A 21991-nucleotide genomic window follows, 5' to 3' on the forward strand; every position below is an offset into this window, starting at 1 on the left:
TCTCAGAATTTCTTGTTACTACAGTATTACCATGGCGTTGATGATAGTGTTAGTGTAAAATTCAGAAGAAACGAAAGTTTAATCACACATGTAACTATGTATATTATCTCCCCCGTTTAAATACCGAAAAAGGGAGTCTCAATGATCATGTCGATGATGATAAGTTATGCAAATACGCGTCTCAGCGGGTGTCACTTTAATGGCAAGACCGTAAGTTTGGGTCCTACGATCGACGCAAAACACGCATCTTTCAGTCGTGGATACGCAAAGGGCAGAGTCTCAGAAGGGCAAGACACCATGCAGACCTTTCTTCGTTGAGCGAAAAAGAGAGAGAGAGAGAGAGAGAGAGAGAGAGAGAGAGAGAGAGAGGGAGAGAGAGAGAGACGAAGGAAGAAAAAGGAAAAAAACAGTCTCAGCAAGCAGTACAGGCAGTATATCACGTTGCAAGGATAAGTTTTTGATCGGGCTCTGCTATACGGATGACTCCCTGCTGCTTGACCTCATCACGCTACGCTATGGGGGTCTTTATAAACCAGCATCGACTCCGAGTATCCTAATCACCTTTTGTCTTAAGCCTGCCAAACTCACCTTTGCCGGGGACCTCATTCTAACCGATAAGAGTCTGCGAACGTGCCCGATTAACTCGTTCTTGATATTTCATCTCAAACAAAACTACTTCCGTTTTTAATTACATTTAATTATGATTCTTTTTCAAGCCCCCTTCGATATCCCTCGATCGTATCGATTTGTTAGAAATGAAATTCCTCGAAGTTCCATTGTCAACCACATTCACCTCAAAACATTGCGAATTGATAGATGTGTAAAGGTTTTTTTAGGAGGTTATTATTAATAAATCGAGAAATGCCCGAAAACACATGGAGACCATGTTGGACGCGCGGTGAAAAGATTCAGGAAATGGTTTGGATAGGCAAAGATGTTCTCGCTTGGTCCAATGGAATTCACATAACGTTCTTTCATGTTAATCAGAAAAAACGATTCATGAAACCTTGCGTCGATCAGAATACAGGTGATGGTGCCTGTTGCCTCTCAGCACACGCCACAATTCCGATCTTTGCGTTTTCTGAAAAGATTCTCACACCTAGAATCCTTATTTTTGCTTATCCTTCGATGACGAAGATATCCGAGTGCATACAAGGATCAAAAAACGGATATTCGGCTATTGCCTTTACTGCAGGGGATTATCTCGTGTCAGTGGGTTATTACCCTAAATTTTCGATGATTCTTTGGTCGTGGAGAACTGGTGAAAAAATCATGAATGTTAACACGCCCATGCAAAATGATGTTAAACAGATACTTAGAATCAATCAAACTGGTCCAACACTCATAGCTCAATTGGGGAAAACTTGTGGCGAATTGTTTATTTGGAGTCTCAATGTAATCAGCAAGACTTACATTCTTAAAGGTATGTAACTAGATTTGATTATTCCGATGTGTATATTTAATTTTATAAGATTGAGAATGTACAGTACAGATCATGAGATAAAACTACCAAAAAATGAGCCGATACGTTGGGTAGATTGGTGTCCTTTACCAGGTGATCCTATATTGGCGATAACTGATCATGACGGACACATATATTTGAGTAATGAGGATGGTACGAATGTGTATCGTATCGTTTATTCTCAACATTGCGGATTATGCAATGATTATGAAATGCCAAGTATTTGTTGGTATCGTGATGGAATAATTTTAAGGACTACATTTTGTCAAATATGTTATTATAAAAAATATATTAATAATGATGTTTGGAATAAAGAGTGGTACGTATTTTCTATAATTAAAAAATGTTCGAATTTGTATTTCTTTTATGTCCTGATCAACAGGTGTATTAAATCTACGACAAAACCTTATATATTGATAGCATGCCCTTTAAAGAATGATTGGTTATTTTATTACACACTAGAAGGATATTTGATGCAAATTCATTTTTTGGAAAGTCATACAATACCGTTAATACAAGAATACTATTATCACGGTGCTAATTATCGGTACCTTGATTTTGTATATCCTTGGTGCCATCACGTAGTAGTAACCAGCGACAATTCTAAGGACTTAGCAGTATTAGAGTGCAATACTGGAGTGGAAATAGCAAGAATCTCTCCAGAAACGATCGGTGATATTTCTTGTCAAGCTTCGCATCCAGATTATCCTCTTATTGCGTTAACCACTAACAAGGGTGAAGTAATTTTCATCCGTATAATTAATCCAAAGAATCCTGAGATTATCGTAAACATGAGACTATATAAAAAGCCGCTAAACTTAATCAAATTTTCTTCGTCCGGAAGGTTTGACATAATTTTGATCGAAAATATTTCTTTAATTCGTCAAATTTTGTTCTATCACAGGTCCCTCGTTGTCAGCGATACAAAATCTGGCAATTGTTTTTGCATCAGCCTAAAAAACGATTCGTATAGAGTAATAGGTCAAGTTCATGTAAAAAAAGTAATCAGCGATGTGTTGTTGTGTGATAATCAAAAGGGATTTAAAATATACGTTATACCAGTTACATCGATGACAAATTTCGTCGGAGAACAAGTTCTTATTTATAAAGTATCGAAGATACAAGTACAAATGAAAGAGATCATTGGGACATTAAATTTACATAATCGTTTTCGTAATTTATATAACGTACCGGGAAATTATCAATTGGTGGTGGGTACACCGTATCTTACACGACAACTTCAAACATTAAAACTATTAGAAACAACAACGAAAGACATCGAAATAGTTGGCACAATGCCAACGAATCATTATTTTCGATGTGCGCGTCTTTTCGCCGATCGTAATTGGCTAACGACGGCCGCATTCGATGGTTTGATCATCGTTAGAAATAAGTCGATAAAAGAAATAGTAGCAAGTATGATGACACATCATAGACATGACTTTGGATCTGTGAAAGGTCTAGTTAACTCTAATGCTAATTTAGCTATTGCCCTTGGTCACGATGGGTCATTAGTGGGAATGAAGAAAGTAGAGCAAGTGGTAAAATTACAATAATTTTAATTGTTTGCCTATCGAAATTATATAAAACTCATTTAGCGTAGGCCGATCAGCAAGAGGATATCACAAAGAAATTGTATCTCGTTGATGATTCTGTATACGAAAAAGAGAAAGAAAGGATACTTGCTGATTATGCTAGTTTGAATTCATCGTTAGTAAGTCTACTGAATCCAGCCAAGCAAGGATTAAATAAATTCAAAGAGGAGATCGATTTGACCTGGGTCGAGTGGATAGCAAAGGAAAAATTAAAGGAAGAAGAAACTGCATGCGCTCAGAAAAGAACAAGCATAATGAAGGACTTCTTGGTTCTGAAGAACGTCGTCGTAGAACTGCTGAATAAGAACGAAATCGTTCCGGAGCTGGAGAGGTTACCGGTGTCGGCTTTCGACCTCGACAAGGCCGAGCGCGAGCACGCGATGAAAGTAGCGAAGCATGCTCGAGAAGATAAGCGACTGGAGTACGAGTTCAATTGCAGTTCTATGGACCACATTGCCGCTTGGATCAAAAAAACTTATTGGGATCCTCAGAAGATTCTTGCTAAATCGATCTTTTCGATATTGAATTCTCTCGAAGTGACGAATTTTCCATTCGTTCTTGAAAACCCAGAAGTTAAAGAAGCCCTCGAGTATGCTGAATTTCAAAGGACCTTTTTACGTAGTATCGTCAAACCGAACTATTTTCAATGTTGGCAAATATATACAGAATCTCAGCTTGAACTGGCATTGGTTGATCCTTTAAAATTGACTCGTGAAGAAAAGGTAAGGGTGGGTGAACTCTTGGGAGATGAGGAACGTGAGATCGATGAACAAGAACTGGCAGAGCAAAGGGCTTTCGAAGGTAGAAAACCGACAGATTGGAACGCGTCGATCGGATCTTTCATATTAATACTTAACGTCGATCTCTTTCGTTTTGTTCAAAGGTATGACGGGCCACCGGTTCATCGAGCAATCCCCTCATTATTACTCGCAGATGGAATCTTATGGGTTTGGTCAGGTGATACTGAATAATCATTACCTGATGGACGATTGCAACAAACTCCGATCTTACTTCAATAAGATTTTTAATGAGATTTATGAGAAAAAGGAACGCGAAATGAAAGTGATACAAGATAAAATCAACAGGATATATTACATTGATTCTGAATTAAAAATCATGTTCAATAAATCGATACCACGTTTGCCTTTGGTACCCACGTGGCACATTAAGGTATAAATATGATTAAGTTTTCGAAACGATAGAAAATATTTCATTCGAATTATCAAATTAGGAAAAACCTGAGGAAATCATACGAGTTTTGGATAACGAAGTGAAGGTTAAACCTTATATTTCACCGTCGCAACAAGAAATTTTAGATAAACAGGAAGCTGAAGCCGAAAGGATCAGGCAATTGTTACTAGCCGATGATTTCCGAGAACGTGCACTGATGGCAATGATGGATGGTGTGTTAGAGGTTCGATGGGAAGACATTATTAAGAAGGACATACCAAAACCCAGCTGTATGCTGATCAAAAAGCCAGAGGATTACACAGTTGAAGATATTCGGGCGGTTAAAAAGTATGAAGACGACATTAAGAATCGTTTGGAAGAAAGAGAATATTACAAAAGGATATTACAATCTGATTATGCGAAATTGGAATCTTCTTTGCAAGAAGGCATTGATAAATTTAATGCCAAATTGGATGAAGTATTTCTGGTTTGTAATGGAACAAATATATTAACGATTTTTATTATAAAATTATTAGTCGAATCTTCATATATCATTTTATTGATAATATTTTAGTTGAGAATAAAATTGGAAGCTGCGATAAAACAAATGGAACTTCGTTACGTACGTGGTCGTATACGGAATTACAATCGTGTCAAGAATATTGAAAGCTACGAGAGGATAAAAAATAAAATTGAGAAGAATCAAACGTCCGAGATGATACTTAAAGAGGAATTGGAATCTCTCGAAAATGTTCAAAAGAATTTGTTAAACCCGTTAGAAGCAATGTTTAATCGTGAAAAAATATTGAACAAGAATTTTAGATTAGAATTTCCGTCTTTGGGAAAATCATCAGTAGAACTTATCTTACGTCAGTACAACCGTCGACCGAGAACGAATTTGAAAAACATCAATATGTCCGATTTACTCGATCTTGGTAAATGCGTTTTAAATCGAATAAAATTGGTTTACTTGCCAAAGATATGTACGGAATATTTGAAATTGCTGGATGAATTGGACGTACGACCAAGCACATTGCCATCCTTGATAGAAGATCATCACTGGGAACATTTAACACGAATTCGACGTCAGCGGATCGAGTTGGAGCTTAGGATAAAGGCTCAACAGGCTGAGATAAATCGAGCGGAGAGGGTAGTAAATGCCTACGGTGAGAAATTGAAAAATAGTCAACATAGAACACGCGAACTGAGAAAGATATTAAGTAAAATGAAAGAAGATGGAAGGATCTTCGATGTGAACACCGAGATTCAGTTGGTTATGAGAATGGGCCAGGTGGAGATAGATTTGCATGGTCGTTGCGATGACACCTTAAATGCGATCCTTATACCTAGAAAAGTTGTCGAGGATGTAAACGTGTTGATTGCAGAAGCGGGAGAACGTAAAGTGAAGGCAGTGAAGCATACGATCAGTTTTCAAAAGATCGTTCGAAATAAGGAATGGGAGCATCGCGCATTAAAGATGAAAATCGAAGATCTTAAAGATGATCTACACTTCGTCGAGAACACCAACCTCACTAGGGAAATACAGATATATTTAAAAACGAAGGGGGCCAGGAATTTGAGGGAGGACAGAACTACCCAACGTTTGGAAAGGGAACTCACGATGATGCAGAATTATTTTGGCAAAAATCTCAATGAATGGGCCGAAAAACTCGAAGAGGTCGATAAGAAGATCGAGACCATCAAGAGGAAAAACGATCTTCTTGATCGCATGATCATGAACATGAACGTGGTGAGGTGCGAGATGGAGTACAGCCGTGATCTTATCGGTGAGGAGAGGCAACGTCGGTACATGGACCGGAAGATGCAGATTCACATGAAGAGATCCGATCTGATCAAGAAACTTCAAGATAATTATGCGGAGCTCTTGGCTCTGCAGACGGAACACGAGCTATTACGATTGCGACGTTATCCGGCGTTGAAATTCTTTAGAAGACTCGACGATTCGAACGATAAAAGGAAGCCTTGTTGAAACGTTTATCAGCCTTATTCGATAGATACTCGATTTCACGTTGCCGCTATGATTTTTCTATTGGTTCGTAAAAGCCGCTTACTTGTTTCTTATAAAAATGAGATTTCATCGTTTTATATCAAAGATCAATATATAAGCCTTTCGAAAAATATTATATAGCATTAATTGGAACGCGGAGCAATTTAATTATGGTTAAGATAAACGTTATCGAATAACGAGAACTTTTCTACTTGGCTAAATTACAATCCATACTCCTAGCTAGGGATTTAATCGTCCAAGTTTTCCAACGTCTTACAAAGGACAAGCGGCAATTTGCGCGGACACATAAATCAACGACGTTGGACGTGGTCTCGATACGGATACATAATAGCCTACCACGATCTATAGACTTTTTAAACCATAAATAACAGTACTAATAGTATAGGAGCGAGATGAATGATGCTACGATCATGGTCCAGTCGCCGCGAAGTACGCGTACGAATCAATTTCATCTGGGAAGTTTCCAGGTGGCCCACCTTTTTCGATGCCGCGCGTAAAATACAAAAAGAGAAAGAGAGATAGGAGAGAGAAAGAGAGAGAGAGAAAGAGAGAGAGAGACACGCATACATGCAAAAAGAGGTGGCATATGAAAAACAAAAAAAAAATGAAAAAGAAAAAATATAGAGAAAAAAACTCATACTCATTCCGTGACGATTAAAACGTGATCTTCGTTTATCCTTACTCTCTTTTCATTTCTGTTCATCCAGATCTCACAAGCCGCGAGGGGTGTTCATGGTGTTCGTGACGACTGCAAGGTACAAATATTTTCAGTTTAACGAGGAGAATGATTTTTATTAATGACTCGGTCTTGCCACCTCGGGTTTTGTCCCCAAATATTTTGCGTCTCTCGTCGGCGTCTTTTGCTCACGTTCGTTCCCCTCTTTCTTCTCTCGATCGTCGACAGGTTCCTTCTTGTCGAGAAATCAATTAATCACCGAGCTTGACGGTCGTGTTAGATGACAGGACATTACGACAAACGGTAGCCCTTTTTCGTTTTCAGACGTTGGAATCTCTAAACTTGTCTTCAAAACGAAAATTCGAAAGTCAAACGGAGATATTGTTTGATTAAAATTATTTTTTCTTTTTTTTTTTTTTTTGTTTCGAAATCGTAATATCTATCGATTGGTTACTATACTACTATCTTCCAACCATCGTCAAAGCGAAGAATTCTTCATACCGGGGAACTATTTATCTCACGAACAATTTTTTATCGAATACTTAGCACTCTTGTTACTAGCGACTTTTTTGAACTTCCTCTCGGCCGGTAAGACTTTCGCTTGGTTGGAACGTTCAAAGTAGCCATTCCCGCGTGGGCCTGCATAAATCAATCGACGGATCGAGACGATATCTTCGTCGAAGATCTTTGCGGTCATTTAGTTACGACCGAAATTACCTTAACGCGAGATACTGCATGCTTGCCACAGTCGTTAGTCCACTGCGATGAACCAAGAGAATTTGCATACTAAAGTCCAAGTAAAAACTTCTCAGTCAAGGTTATATTATTTCCTTAGATCAGTTGATAAATTTGCAATCATCGAAAATCGATTGATCCTTTTCATTCTAATGATATGAAACAATATATATATATATATATATATATATATATATATATATATATTGATTATTGGAAATTGTTAAATAATTTAATAAAAAAAGCATGCAAATTTTTTTCGTATCCATAGAATAAATTTAATTTGTTTCAAATGAATACATGAGGAATTTAAATTATGATCCCTCTGTACGTAGTAGAAAACAACTCGACGAAACTATGTGAGAGTTGAGTAATTTCTTTTTTCCTTATTTTTTGTTTTCGATTTTTCGAAGGATATATCCATGGATACGATCAACGCTTCTCATTGTACGACCAAACAGGATACGCGTACGCTCCTATAACGTCGCGTTAGATAGAAAGAGACCGGCGGGTATCGAAAAGGGCAGCACTCCAATCAATGCAATCAAATACGAGAGCCGTGAATCGAGAAGCGTATAGGCAAATCAAGCGAATAAAAGCTTCATGAATGTAAAAGAACCGGTGGAATACGAGCGGCGTGAGGCAATCTGGTAATGCGTCTTCACCCCTCCTACCCCTGGTCTTTTCTCCGTGTCCCGTAGGATACACGGGAACATGCGTTATACAAATGTATGCACAATAGTATGGCTTGTCGATTCTGCATTCCGTACGAGATCCCGAATTTTTTGTGTTTGTCCAAATCTACGAATTTTTAGGGAACGCTTATGAGAAAGTATTTTTTATAACTATTATCGAATTACCTGGTGCATTAATAACAAGAAACATTTTTTGTTTTCCGATTTGTGGTTTAATTAATAATTTTAAAGTATTTAATTTGTCAAATTTATTGGACCTTCTTTCTATATAATTTTCTTCGACCCGACCCATATTTATCTTCAATCTTCTTTCATAATCTGCAGAATCTTACGGCCTTCTGGTTTGTACTTCGTGAAGTTCCGTAGCATCACGAAGAGACTCTGTCCCAGGAATCTTACCTTTACCTGCTCTAATAATCTGTTTTTCAACGAAGAGGTTATACTTAATTACACGTTTTAACGCAAGTAACATTAGTTCGCACTTTTATCCATTTCAACTCGTTAATTATTGATCTATTGATTTATGATGTAAAAATTTACTTTTCTCATGACGATATTGCAATTTTTCCTCTTGAAACTTTTCGAACATGTTACTGTTTCTATTAATATACGACCGAGTATTGTTTTGTATTACTAAAAAATAAAAGTCAATTTCTGTATCAATTCGATAAAATAAATCTTTAAGTAATGATTAAAATTGTACCATTAATGTAACGATGTAAATTCCGATAGAGAGGATTTAAAAACATGGTTATAATCGTTATAACAGATATTGGAACTTAAAATTTTCTTGACTGTTAAACGCTCGAGACAAATGCGTATCGTTTTAAGAGTCTTTTCGAGGGAGGCAGGTCAAGCGAGATCACTCAATCGCGATAATTTGGGTGGATTTCTAAAGGAAGAAAGAAAAAACATCTAAATTGTCGAAAAGCATGCCGGAAGGCAGGTACTAAGGTTATTTAAGAGTGACTGGTTGGTGCAATAAAAATTTGACATCGTCGTCTACATCACTGAGGAAGAAGGAGAAGAATGATTGGCTGGAGAAAGAAAATAAAAAAAGAAATACAAGAATACAAGAGATAAAGAAAGAAAAGAAGGAAGGAAGGACAGATAAAAAAAAAAGGAAAAAAGAAAGATGGGAAGGAGAGCTCGAGGGAAGAGCGCACGCTCGACTTACGACTCGCGTTACGCGAAAGGGCCAGAAAGGGACGACAGCGAAACTCGTTATTATCCGACCGTACGTCTTCGTGGCGTCGAAGAAGAAGGACGGGCTGTAACCGCGGCATCGGCGGTGGTGGCGGTGGCGGTGGCTGCGGCGGCGGTCGGATATGGCGGCAGCGGACTTGCACGGTGCATCGCTCGCTTCTATGGCCACTTTCTGACCATAAAGAGACAAAGGAGTGAGTGTTCTTCGGAGACCTCAGTAGAGAAGAAGGCACCGAGCGGTAGTAAACTCTCCTTTTTTTTCGCAAAAAGATCGAAAAAGATAGGCGACTCTAACTCTTTTCTCTTTCTCTCTGTTTTATTTCCATTTGTATTTCCCGTCTTTTTCTCTCAAAAGTTTTATCATTTTCGTTTGTAACCTTCTTTTGCTTTTTATATCATCAATTTTCTTATTTTTTTATTATCATCAATTTTTTCATTTATATATTTTACAATATCATTGATAGCTTCGTACAAATCAAAATATACATGTCAATTGATTGAATTTAATAGGAAAAAGATAAGAAGGATATTTGGTAAAGAAAGAAGGCAGTAAATTTTCCATTGGCCGAAAACAAGGGACGTGACAGTAATCCTCGATAAGCTGGACAACGTTGGTGGCACTTTAGCCACCAGCTCGAAAGGCATTTACGTATGCACGGATTCGACGTACGCCGCTTGAAATCGGATGGGACGCGTTGCCGGTAACGGCGCCATCACCTTGTCTGTTTTTCGGCGGATTTGACTGAACCACCACGACGTTGCTATCCTCTTGTTCAACAAAATTCAGCGAAGCGTGGCTTAACCCCGATTCAGGAAACGAGTGTATATATATTTCTATACATAATAATATCTATATATAAATATACACGCACATGTATGTATATTATATATGTAGGGTACGCGTGCATACGCGTATACATTAGCGGTTCGATTCTGAGTTAAGTTTCATCCCTCCTTTAGCGGTAATTACCCGTGTCTGCCTGCCACGAGCTATACATAAATCGGTATAAAAACGTCCCCGTTTACCCTATGGGAAGAGCCCACGCCATCCACTCTGAAAGAGTTTGCCCCGTGGTCTCGAACTTCTTCGACGAGACTTGCATTAACATTTTCTCTAACTCGTTTTCTATGTCACGTTTCTCCTCAAAAAGTTAAAAAAAAAAAAAAAAAAAAAAAAATGGGGCAAAAAAGAAAAACAAAAAAACGAAGATTTCACTTAACAAATATAGGCAGGTGGAAGATAACGTTAGCAAACCCGTTGATGACGTTATGGAAATTGAACAATTTATCATCGCTACCAATTAGAAAGAAAAAGCCGAGAAAATTGAAGTTCGAAGATTTATCTTAGATGAAAAAAAAAGGAGAGAAAGAATCGATCCAAGAACGGTCTAGATCGCGACGACTCTTCGGTGGACTACGTCCAACTCAAGCTAACTTTTACGATTACGGGACTAATCTCGTTTTAATGACAGGCCGCCGTAGTGCCGGCAAAATAATGAAGTGTCAAATCGGCCTCACGGTGGGGCGTCGTTCTTAAGCGTGGGTCGCGGTGCGACCACAAAGAAAGAGATAAAGAAAAAGACTGAGTGAAAGAGTAAAAGAGAGAGAGAGAGAGAGAGAGAGAGAGAGAGAGAGAGAGAGAGATAGAGAGAGAGAAGAAAGAAAGGGAGAGAGATAAGAGAGAGGAGAGAGAGAGAGAGAGAGAGAGAGAGAGAAAAAGCCAGCAACATAATGTATTTCCTTTGGCGAATTTAATTAGGAGCGGAGGATCCCGGCCGTTAGCTAAGGATCACACTGTATCATTATATACTCCTGCTCCTTATTCTCTTCCTACTCCTCGTTTCTTCTTTCCTCATCTACACACCGGTTGGGAAAACGAAGTTGCCAGATGGTCCCTGTTCTTCTCATTCTATTTTGCTCTTTCTACGTTATTCTTTCTTTTTATGTTATCGTTAAAATCATTCGACTAAGAATTTTTAAAAATAAAATAAAAGGACTAATTTCTCTTTTTTCCTTCTTTATATATATGAGAATAAAATCGTTGATCCTCCTCCTTTAAATTTTATGACGTATATTATACAGTATATGTGTTTGTGTGTATATATGTATATATATATAGATATATATATTAGATATATATATATATATGTATACACAGATTATATAGATATGACGAAGATGGTTTATTCGATAAGGAGGCTTAACGTTTAAGCTTGCAGAGGGAAGGAGAAGGGTTTCTCTCTCGTCCTCGAATTCCGAGCGAGTCCTTAGGTTGCGATGCACTGGCTCTGGAACTCAATGGGTTACGGATCGGCTGCACGCGACCATTCTCCCGCACCATGTTTCTTCTCTCTCTCTCTCCTCTCTCTCTTTCTCGGTCTCTCGCTCTCTCTCTCTCTCTCTCGGTCTCTCTCTTGATCACACGCGTTCGTGTGCCGGCTTCGTAACGAGTTGCATGCCAATCCCTACGAGATCTCGACAATGTTGCGACTCCGATCACACGATGCCGCATATCGAGCCACGATGGAGCTCCTTGCATGCTAATATTTCCCTTCTAATGGTAAGAATTCTTCTCTTCTCGTCTTTCTTTCTTTTATTTCCTTTCCATTTTCCTAGATCCTGTCTGCTAGATGACTCGCCGTTTGTCTTAGCACGTAAGTAACACTAATTTCTTTTACCTTTATTTTATGAATGATTTTGTTGTATCGGCCATTCACTATGAGTATTCGGGAAAAGTATGAGATTAGAATTAATTTGCAATATACTATTATTATTTATAAATTGTCCTTATAATACCAGATGTATTTCTTTCCGTAACAGTGTATTGGTGCTATCGTTGAAAGTGTTCCGTTATCGATATCGAGAATGGTTACTTGCAAACTATAAGTTGCAAGAATTCACTCGAGTAGATGTAAGAGACAAAGAGAAGAAAGAAAAAAAAAAATAGATAAAAAAGAAAAAAAAAAGGAAAGAAAAATTAAAGAAAAAAGAAATTCTCCCATGCCCGTCAAGATAATATCCGATCGTCCCATAAACGCTTGAACACGATCGACATGATCGAAGTCGGGCTCCTTAGCTTCCCGATCGAGATCAACGAAGCTCTCTGAAGTCTCTTCGCTCGTAGCGCGGCGTATCTCGCGTGGATCTACTTGCTAGATCGGCGGCAACGAGCGCGATGGAAGTTCCTTCTTCTTCTCTTTCTTTCTTTCTTACCCTTTTTATGTTCTCTCCTCCTCACCTCACTACGCATTTCTTCTACGTCGGTCGGCGGAAGGATCGCGATCGCTAAGGAAAGTCGGTTGGGGAGTCGGTCGTGAGCCACGACTCAAAGAGCCTCACCCGCCCCTTCTTCACCACCGGAGCCCTTCACCCACACCCGTGTACACCCCTCTCGCGTTTCCGCGCGAAATCTCGGCTGCCATTAATTCAGAGCTGGCCGACAGGTCACTCGTGTAGAACGGCCCCATTACAGATATTACGAGCTCGCGCCAAGTTTCTCTTTCTATCTATCTCTTTCTTCTCTCTTTCTAGCTCTCTTATCCTCTCTCTTTCTTTTTCTCTTTCTTCTTTCTCCTATCAAATATTATTATTGTTGTTTGCTTTGCAACGCGTTACCCCACCCCTTTGAATATCTCCTTAGCTACGTTTCTCTCCTTGACTACTACAAGCTTCTACCAACTCAGAACTCAAACCCTCTTCTACCTTCGTACGATAATTTCTTTCTAAATTTATTACCGATAACCCGATAGGGGGGTAAGAAGTTCTTCGCGCAAATTCTCCGCTCGCTCTCTCTCTCTCCTCTATCAAGTCTCTCCTCTCTCTCTCTCTCTTCCTTCTATATCTTCCTTTCTCTTCTCTTTCTCTTTCTCTCTCTCTCTCTCTTCATACCGTCCCGGACGCAAGGTCTATCATCGAGTAGGAATCGATTCGGCAGTGGGTATGTAACGATTCGTTCGTTACGCCTCTTCGCGCGAGTAAACCGAGCGATGGGGCGGGTTTAACGCAACCCACGACCGGGTATTCTCGAAAAATTCTTCTTCAAGAGAATCTTTCACCTGCTGGCACGTATCGATACTGTCTTTGTTTCTCTTTTCTTTCTGTCGAGAGACGATATTGATTGCAGAACGATCTATCAATTTATGATAGTTACTACCTATAATTTAAGTGTCTGTCATTCGTAAAGAGTAAAAGAATCGACTAGATGGTAAGGAAATTGCTTAAGTAGACTTTTCTTTATTTATATTTCTATTTTTATATGACGGGTACAAGCTTTTGATGATAGACGAAATTGTAAATTGTATAATGTTCGAATCGATCGATGTTTCCTGTCAAAATTTTCCAGAATGTTCGATACGCGGACATGCAGGTTGACCGCGTAGAAAATTAACGGGCCAATCTAAGAGGCGCTTCAGTGCGATCTTAAAAAACCCAGCTGGAAGAACCGGATCGACGAAGATATTAAACGTGGCACGCCAAAAGTAAAGTTCTCACGTTCGTGCTCACGATATAACTAGAAAAAGAGACAAAGAGAAGAAAAGAAAGAAAAGAAAGAGAGATAGAGAGAGAGAGAGAGAGAGAGAAAAAGAGAAGAATAAAAAAAAGTGCAAATAAGGAAGGAAAAAGTTTGCACGGTGGTTCCGGGGGATTTCTTCTAAGTCTCCTTAAATACAGGTCACAGCGTGAATTCTTTTACAGTTCTCTCTAACACACCCTTTCATGTTATGGCGCCCATTATTTGCCTGCTGTCCGCATACGAAAGTCGTCCTTTAGGATTCCACGGATTTGGTGGGAGGGCTCGTTTTTGAGAAAGGCAGTTTCTTCCTCTTTCCTTCAACATTCTTCTTTTCTAGAACCTAAAAGTCTTGGTCGGATCCTTGGAAGGAACGAACGGCCTTGAGAACGGTGGGAATGACTTTGGGAGACGATGCAAATTGGTCCGATCGGGTGATTATGTGTTCTTACCATGCTGCTGCCGTGCAAAGCTACGATACGCTTTAAGGTTGCTTAGGAGAGATGAGAAGAAAAAATATCGAATGTGTAATTTAGACGGGCCTTCTTCCTTTCTTTTTTCTTTTCTTTTTTTCTTTTCTTTTTGTTTTCATCAAACACACAATCCTTCGTGAGAAGAGAAGCGAGCGTGTTTTTGTTTCTTTTTTTTTTCTTTTTTTTTATCAAGAAAGAGAACTTCGTTCATAATTTCTCAAAATTGTCTTATTTATCATCATGTGAAATATCTTTTTTTTTTTTCATTTGATAATGTTTAGTATCCGAGCATGTTCAAAGTCGATTCCGACGCAGGTTGTAGAAGAACTATAAAGAATAAGAGCCAAGGAGGAAAGTAAGAATGTTGTGAACGAAGAAAAAGAAACAGGATCATCGCTAGGACGACGAAGCTTTGGCTCCTTAAACCATTCTCGTAGCACGCCCGAGAGCGGTCCGTTTCTTGGTCAGGCAAGAGGCGGCCATTATATAGTAGTAAATATCGTAACGACTCCTCTTCTCTGGGTACCGGCAAGGTATCCGAGTAAAAGGGAGGAGAAGAATGAAGAGAAGAGCGTTGGTGGTGGCGATGATGCTGATGTGATGGTGGTGATGGTGGTGATGGTGGTGATGGTATTGGTGGTGTTGCTGGTGAGCAAGAGCTAACCACGAGTAATTATGTAATTGCCGAAGAATTACTTACGGGCCGGTCTCGCGACCCCGTCCATTCAGTGACATTCCCGTCCTTTTTACGAGTGCCTGAGTGGCGGGTCGTTGTCTTCGGAGGGCACTCTCCTTTTCGTTCCCTCTTTCTTTTCTTACTTTCTCTCTCTCTCTCTCTCTCTCTCCCTCTCTCCCTCTCTTTCGGTTGATATCCCAACATTGCTCGAACTTGCGGCAGATGTTGTGCCCATGGCTTGTAACTAACTCGTTACCCTCGGTTTTATACCAAGCACTTTTCCCTAATTCGAGTCGGCCAAAGATATAGTGTTGTGGTGTGTATATATATATATAAAGAGAAAGAGTGAGAGAGGGAGAGAGAGGGAGAGAGAGAGAAATAGAGGACTCTCTTCGAAGCCGGTGGTTCAGTATACGCAGTGTGCTATCGCCAGGTATCGTTTTACTGCCAAACGAAAGAAAAAGTGTAAGAGAACGTCGAGTCCTACCATAAAAAGAAAGAATGGTAGTTCGTGGATAGTCTCGAAAAGGCCAACGAAATCGTTCTCATCGTCGTCGCCCTCGTTCCGTACAAGGTCTGGAAGAAACGTGCGCGGCCACGTCGATAGGATTTCATCAAAATTACTGGGCTCCGACGGCTTAAGAATCGGCCGATTTGCAGCTTCCGAGCGTCTTAGCCGTTTGAGTCCATGGTCAGGGTGGTTTTTCGTAGGTTTTAGTATAAATTGCTTGGGGTTTCGAAATGCTTGCTTCGTGTGTTAACCACTTACAAAGCATCAAACTGAGATCGATATCCTCGAAAGAGCTAAGCTATTCGGAAAATTTTATCTATTTCTTCTATAACATTGAAATTTAGGCATATTAAAATATATGCACATATCTTCTAGATCTACAATAGGTATTAAATAATAGTTTGATATGTTATCATGTGAACGTAATAATAGATTTGATATTTATTATTCTCGAAAGAAATAATTTTGACAGAGGTTAAATCAAAAGGAAATCGATCAAGTGAAAAATATTTTACTGAAGAAAGTATTTCCTTTGATCAGAAAAAGAAAAACCTTTGAGTAGATCTCGCGGAATTCGCCCATCTCAAAGAGGAAGTAGATACGATTTTGCGCGCACTTCTATCGACACGATAGAGTCGACCCTTTCCGGCAAACGGACTCGGTGCATTTTACCGTCACAACACAGTGCACCGTATCGGTTGATGCATTAGCGCGATTATGAACCCCAATTTGTGTGTTACCCACGCGGATAGGGCTTGCTCGTTATTCGCCGGCAGCGATCGTGAAGTTTTAGGTACCTGGCACGAAAACTAAGACGCTTCTTTCGCCGTGATCAGACAACGACGGCTTTTACCTCTCTTTACGTCTTTCATAGCTCTATGATCGCGTTCCTTTCTGTCGTATCAGCGCAATCGCGAAACATCGTAATCCCTTGATGTGTATCCGGCCCACTCACTGAGTTGCAATTAATTTACCTTTTGCGTACCTAGGATGCCTTTCCGTCTAATAACGAATCGAAGTACGTCCTTTTTTTACGACAAAGAATGGTCCTTCGTCGTCCATATTCCTTCCGTTGTATGTCTTAAAAGAATATAAAATTGGAAGTGATTTTGTCGGCTCCTTCGAGATAATCGACTAATTTCTATCGTTCGAATGTCTTCTAATATTTTGATATATTATTTAGAAGAATTTTGTTCTATAATGTAACTCTGAACAGATATATATATATATATATATACTTATGTATGTCACGTGACTTTAAATATTTCTATCGATCGTTCGAAAACTTGTAGCTCTTAATATCTATTTTATCCAATGACAACGAGCCTACTATCTTTCAAGACCGGCTAAACAAGTTCATCCATAACCGCTAAACTTCCAAGGTTTTATCGTTATGGTTGGATCGTTAACACTTAGTATACGTGTATATCTGTGCGTCATTATTACATGTTCGTCTCAACCTGTTAAAAAGGGGGACAATATAATTAACGCTAATAAAACGTGTTAATTTATTATTGTTATATCGTGTTTCTTTCGTTGATCTCACTTCGATAATTCAATGCGAGAGATTGAGAACAGAGGAGAGAAGTTTACTGGTCAGGACAACAAAGAGATTCGAATCGAATCTTCGAGAGACGGAAAAAGAATCCTCGCGTGTTTCGGTATGGCCGCAAGTACGAAAATTACGTCGCCTGTGGATCGGCGGTCAAGTCGAGAGAACTTGTCACGTTCGGCGACAGACAATTGCTTTCTCGTACCACCAGATGTCTCGGACTCATCGCGTGCAATGTCACTCCAGCTGACGTAGGGTCGCACCGGAAAAGCTTTGCGGTCGTGTACGAGAATCGATTCCTTCGAGATTTCAAGCGAAACCTCGGCTACCACTTTCAAGCCGACAAACTTTTACGTTCGATTTAAATACAATCGTTCATTGATAAAATCTATTATTTTGTTTCCTCTGTAATCTTTCATACCGAATGTAATAAACAAAAGAAAGATCGTGACGATTAGTACATTAAAATAATTTATTAGTTACGTTGAACACTTCATTATATTCTATTGAATTGAAATTGCTTCAGAAATTGAAAGTTGAATATCTTGGTTTCGATGATCACACATTGGTTATCAAATAAATATGTCCCATTAGTCAAGGATTGTTATTCGATGAGAGCAGGTGTGATCAAAAGAATATTATTGTCCCATGAAAATCATAAACGAGGGCGATAGAGATCGAAGACTAAGTAACGAAGAAGATTCTTTGATTCATCGCTGAGATAATGCGAAGAATCTTTTTCATTCCCTACTTACACCCTCAGTCGTCTTGTTTAGAGTAATTTTATCGTGAGTTAATTCTGTTAGAGATCGAAGACCAGATGAGATACGACATGTGCGCGATGCCGAAATTACCGTGGCGATTTTTATCTTTATCTCTCTCTATCTCTCTCTTTCTCTCTCTCTCTCTCTCCTCTTTTCTCTCTCTCTCTCTTTCTCGAGATACCAAAGTCCGATATTCACGGTTCGACATGGAAGCTCGCCCTGTGGCGTCTGATTTAAACGGCCGAGTGGCCACGTTCTAACATGTATTTAGAGTACACTAACACGTTCAAAGCTATGGACATGGATGAGCCCTCGTACCTGTTCGTACCACGGCGATTAGTTCGCTCTTCGATTAGGGAACCAAAGACGTTTTGATACCTACGTATGTGATAGCTATCTATGTTAGGATCAAGCATGGTCCTCCTATTGTAGGTATTGGTAGTGCTTGCGCACGCGCGCACAACCAGAACATATTCCTTCGATGAAATATGTAATCTCCTGGCCGCCGGCGTAATACGTAGTCGCGCACGCTGCAGGTGTCGAAAAGATTGTCTGCTTAATGAAAGATTTAGAACTCCCGTTTCTCTTGTGAACCGTAATATTCGTACTTCCATTCGTGGTGTAGCTCGATTCTCAACTTCCGGGGGGGTGCTAGTTGGATAATCTCGGGAATCCGGTGAAATCTTATGATCTAGAAGCATTCGAACCTGCCAGTTTAAATACGCTTCTGTTTCATGGATTTGAAAGACAAATTATCATCGGAGGATGTTGCTATTACGTGAAGATGAAATCTCAACGTGGAAATATAAATGCCGTGACGATTTCTGCAATTTACAATCTAATTACGAATCGTACAAAAACTTTCAATGTGTGGGTGGTCTATACATTCGTATATCATGTATATAATATCCAATGACTATGTTCATTAATTATTTCGTGATACAGATCACGATCATACGTGATTGAAAAGAAACATATGATTCAATATAATAAAGCCTAATATTGAATAGTTAAATCTTTAAAAATGAAATAAAATTGAAAGGACCGAAAGGACGATCGAAAGATGAAAATTTCATTTTTTTTTCTCGATTGATCCTAACCCACCCTCGTCCATCTACGAGTCGTTCGTTTCAAGATTGTGGCCAGTCGGAACGTGGGTGACCGGTTGACCACGCGAGAGCTATGGTGGGGCTAGCTAAGGCAAGGTGTATGGGAGCTGGATGACGGGATGTGCAGGGGGATCGATGGGCGAGCCAACGCTGATCGGAGACCGCCTTCTCTCCTTCTTTCTCTTTCTTTCTCTTTGCTCCACGCTTTCTACCATTTTCTCCTTTTCCCATCTTTCTTTATTCCTACCATCCCTCTCTCTCTCTCTCTTTCTCTCTCTCTCTCTTTCTCTCTCTCTCTCTCTATCACTCTATCTTTCTTTCTCCCTTTCTCTCTCTCTCTCTCTCTCCCTCTCTCTTTTTCTTCTTCTTCTTCTTCATCTTCTTCTTCCTCTCGGCTCTTCCTACTTTTCGTTCTCCGACATATACCTGCCTCCTCTCCTTCCAACCTTTCTTCTCCCACGCTACACCTGTCGTGCGCGTACCGGAGTAGTGGAAGAAAGAGAAAAAGGGAAGGGAGAGAGAAGTGGTACTCGAGTCCTAGTCGAGCGAGTACACGTACTCAGCCGTGCTAAGGTCGAAGGCACGCCAAATCCATTTATCTCGTACGTTGGTACCGTCCGTACGTGTACCAAGCCTCGAGGGAGGTACCCCCTTCTCTCTTGCTTCTACCTTTACATATATATATATATATATACATATATATATATATACATACGTAAATATATACGTATATGTACTTATACATAGGAACATTGTGAAGGATCTCTTTCGCAGCTTTATTTCACGAACGAAGGTGAAATATTCCATGTTGCGATGCTTTTACTTTCTGCGAGTGACTCGAATTACAAAGGTTATAGTCCAGTCTTAAAAATGATAGAAAAAGAGAGAAAGTAAAAGAAAAATCACGAACCTTGCTCGTAATTCTCATCAAAAATAATCTTCTTAATGTTTGCTCTTTTTCTCTCTCTCTATCTCTCTTTCTTTTTCTACCTCTATCTATCTATCTATCTATTTCTCTCAGTGAGAAACATACTCGATCTTGGTTGTGGTCCTGGTAGAGAACATGCAGCTGAACTCGCTCCTTCGTGAACTTAATCGCGGCCCATTAAAACGGCGCGGCTACGCTTGGAATCCATGCGAGACGCGATTTGAAGTGCACCCGTTATTAGTCGGCCAGGTCGTACGTTAGCACGAAGCGGAATCGAAGGTGCTAATCTAATCTGCCTGACGACGATTAAAGGCCGGCAAGCTGGAGTTTCTCTCTTGCAAACGTATCTCTCACCGTTTGAATTTACGTGTAATCGCACACGTACACATACACATACAGAAAGTTGTGAGTTGTACATGTTGGTCCATTTCAAGACACTTCCAATTACCTGAAGACGAAAGAATTTCGCGAAGGATTTAGTCTGGTCCTGTAACCCTTTCACCTCAACTTCCTCATCCTCCTCTTTTCATCCTCCTCCTCCTTCTCGTCGTCCTCCTCCTCTTTTTATCCTCCTTTCTCCTCTCTGCTTGCCCGCAGGACGGTGGGCGTGCGAGCTCACGTCTGCGTGATCTCTGATAGACGACCTACCCAGACCCTTGGAAGTCCTTTCAGAAGGACTTCTTTCTCTTTCTTTCTCTTTCTCTTCGCGTTTCGTAGAAAACGAGGTCGGGGGTAACCTCGAATACGTTAGAGACGCGTCAAATTCAACGTAGGCGTGGCGACCCGAAGATTTTTCATTTTTGCATAAGCTCTTTATATCTTATGATTCGCGTCGGTCTAATAACGACTCGTGGGAATACTGATGGAACATCGGAATCGCTCCCACCTTTTTCATTTTTATGCAAATTAATGAACACCGAAAATGATGTTATCAGCATTTTTACGATATCTCTAATAAGATTTTAGCTGTAACGTAACAAAATGTTATTACTTCCATTGAATAATATTTAATAAATAATCATTGATCGAGGAAGGATACTCGTTAATTATTCGAATGACACTTATTAAAGCGCGTAGCGAGTAATTTTAATAGGCATTTATTTTTATAATGATGAGTGTTCTTTATAATCGATCTATAATATACATCATAGCATTCAGTTTATACATAATTACAGAGTTGTAAATCTCGTTCGCCCTTAACACATAATAGTAGTGGGTTCGTCGTGCGTCGCGGAAATTGGGAAATTGTCCTTCAGGCGTAGAGGAATTTTTTTAAAGTACGGTGGATTGGACGAAGAGGAGGAGGAGATGGAGGAGAAGGAGGACAGGACGATGACGAGTGTAAAATCTAGGATCGTGTGACGCGTAGAAAAACTTACACGTTTCGTGCTTCATCTCGAAGCGTCGCGACTTACATCGACGCGCTCGCAAAAATTATGCTGATGTGTATATATATACATATATATATATATATACACATTTATAATATAATAAAGTATATATACAACCAAACAATTACAGAGGACAAGAAATCATTTTCGTGAGCGACTTATGATATCGTTTTGTGACCGAACTGCCTTTTAAATTGCAGACAATTAAGAATAAAAAAAAAAAAAAAAAAAAAAAAAAAAAAAGAAAAAAAAAGAAAATAAAAACAAAAAGAGAAAAAAGAAATAAAAATTATAAAAACTGTCCCTGCCTCCGACGTGAAAAAAAATTCAAGGAAGAAGAAGGAAAGTTACAAAAAAAGACAAATAAAAAAATCAGAAAATAAAATTGAGATTCAATGTGGCAGTGCCCGCTACTGCCAGTCGCCGTCGATGATAAACTGCAGGATCCTCGTGTGAAGGAGGAGTTGCTTTTCTCTACGGAGACAATAAATAAAATCTAACTATTCTCA

General features: G+C 39.5%; 1 protein-coding gene across 1 annotated transcript; it reads left to right on the forward strand.

The window, feature by feature from the left end:
* Positions 1-861: 861 nt before the first annotated feature.
* LOC124949425 (cilia- and flagella-associated protein 43-like) lies at positions 862-6217 on the forward strand. The gene is made up of 8 exons (XM_047494427.1): positions 862-1423; positions 1493-1781; positions 1845-2306; positions 2367-3003; positions 3066-3858; positions 3941-4227; positions 4289-4714; positions 4802-6217. Exons 1-8 carry the CDS (start codon positions 862-864, stop codon positions 6215-6217), a joined length of 4872 nt encoding a protein of 1623 aa, XP_047350383.1.
* The last annotated feature ends 15774 nt before the right edge of the window (positions 6218-21991 follow it).

The sequence above is a fragment of the Vespa velutina genome, chromosome 5 (genome assembly GCF_912470025.1).
Source record: "Vespa velutina chromosome 5, iVesVel2.1, whole genome shotgun sequence".
NCBI classification, from domain to species: domain Eukaryota; kingdom Metazoa; phylum Arthropoda; class Insecta; order Hymenoptera; family Vespidae; genus Vespa; species Vespa velutina.

Coding starts and splice junctions, on each gene's coding strand:
- LOC124949425 (XM_047494427.1), top strand. CDS start 862: ATGCCCGAAAACACATGGAGACCATGTTGGACGCGCGGTGAAAAGATT. Junction 1,782..1,844: donor GATGTTTGGAATAAAGAGTG/GTACGTATTTTC, acceptor CCTGATCAACAG/GTGTATTAAATCTACGACAA. Junction 4,228..4,288: donor TACCCACGTGGCACATTAAG/GTATAAATATGA, acceptor TTATCAAATTAG/GAAAAACCTGAGGAAATCAT.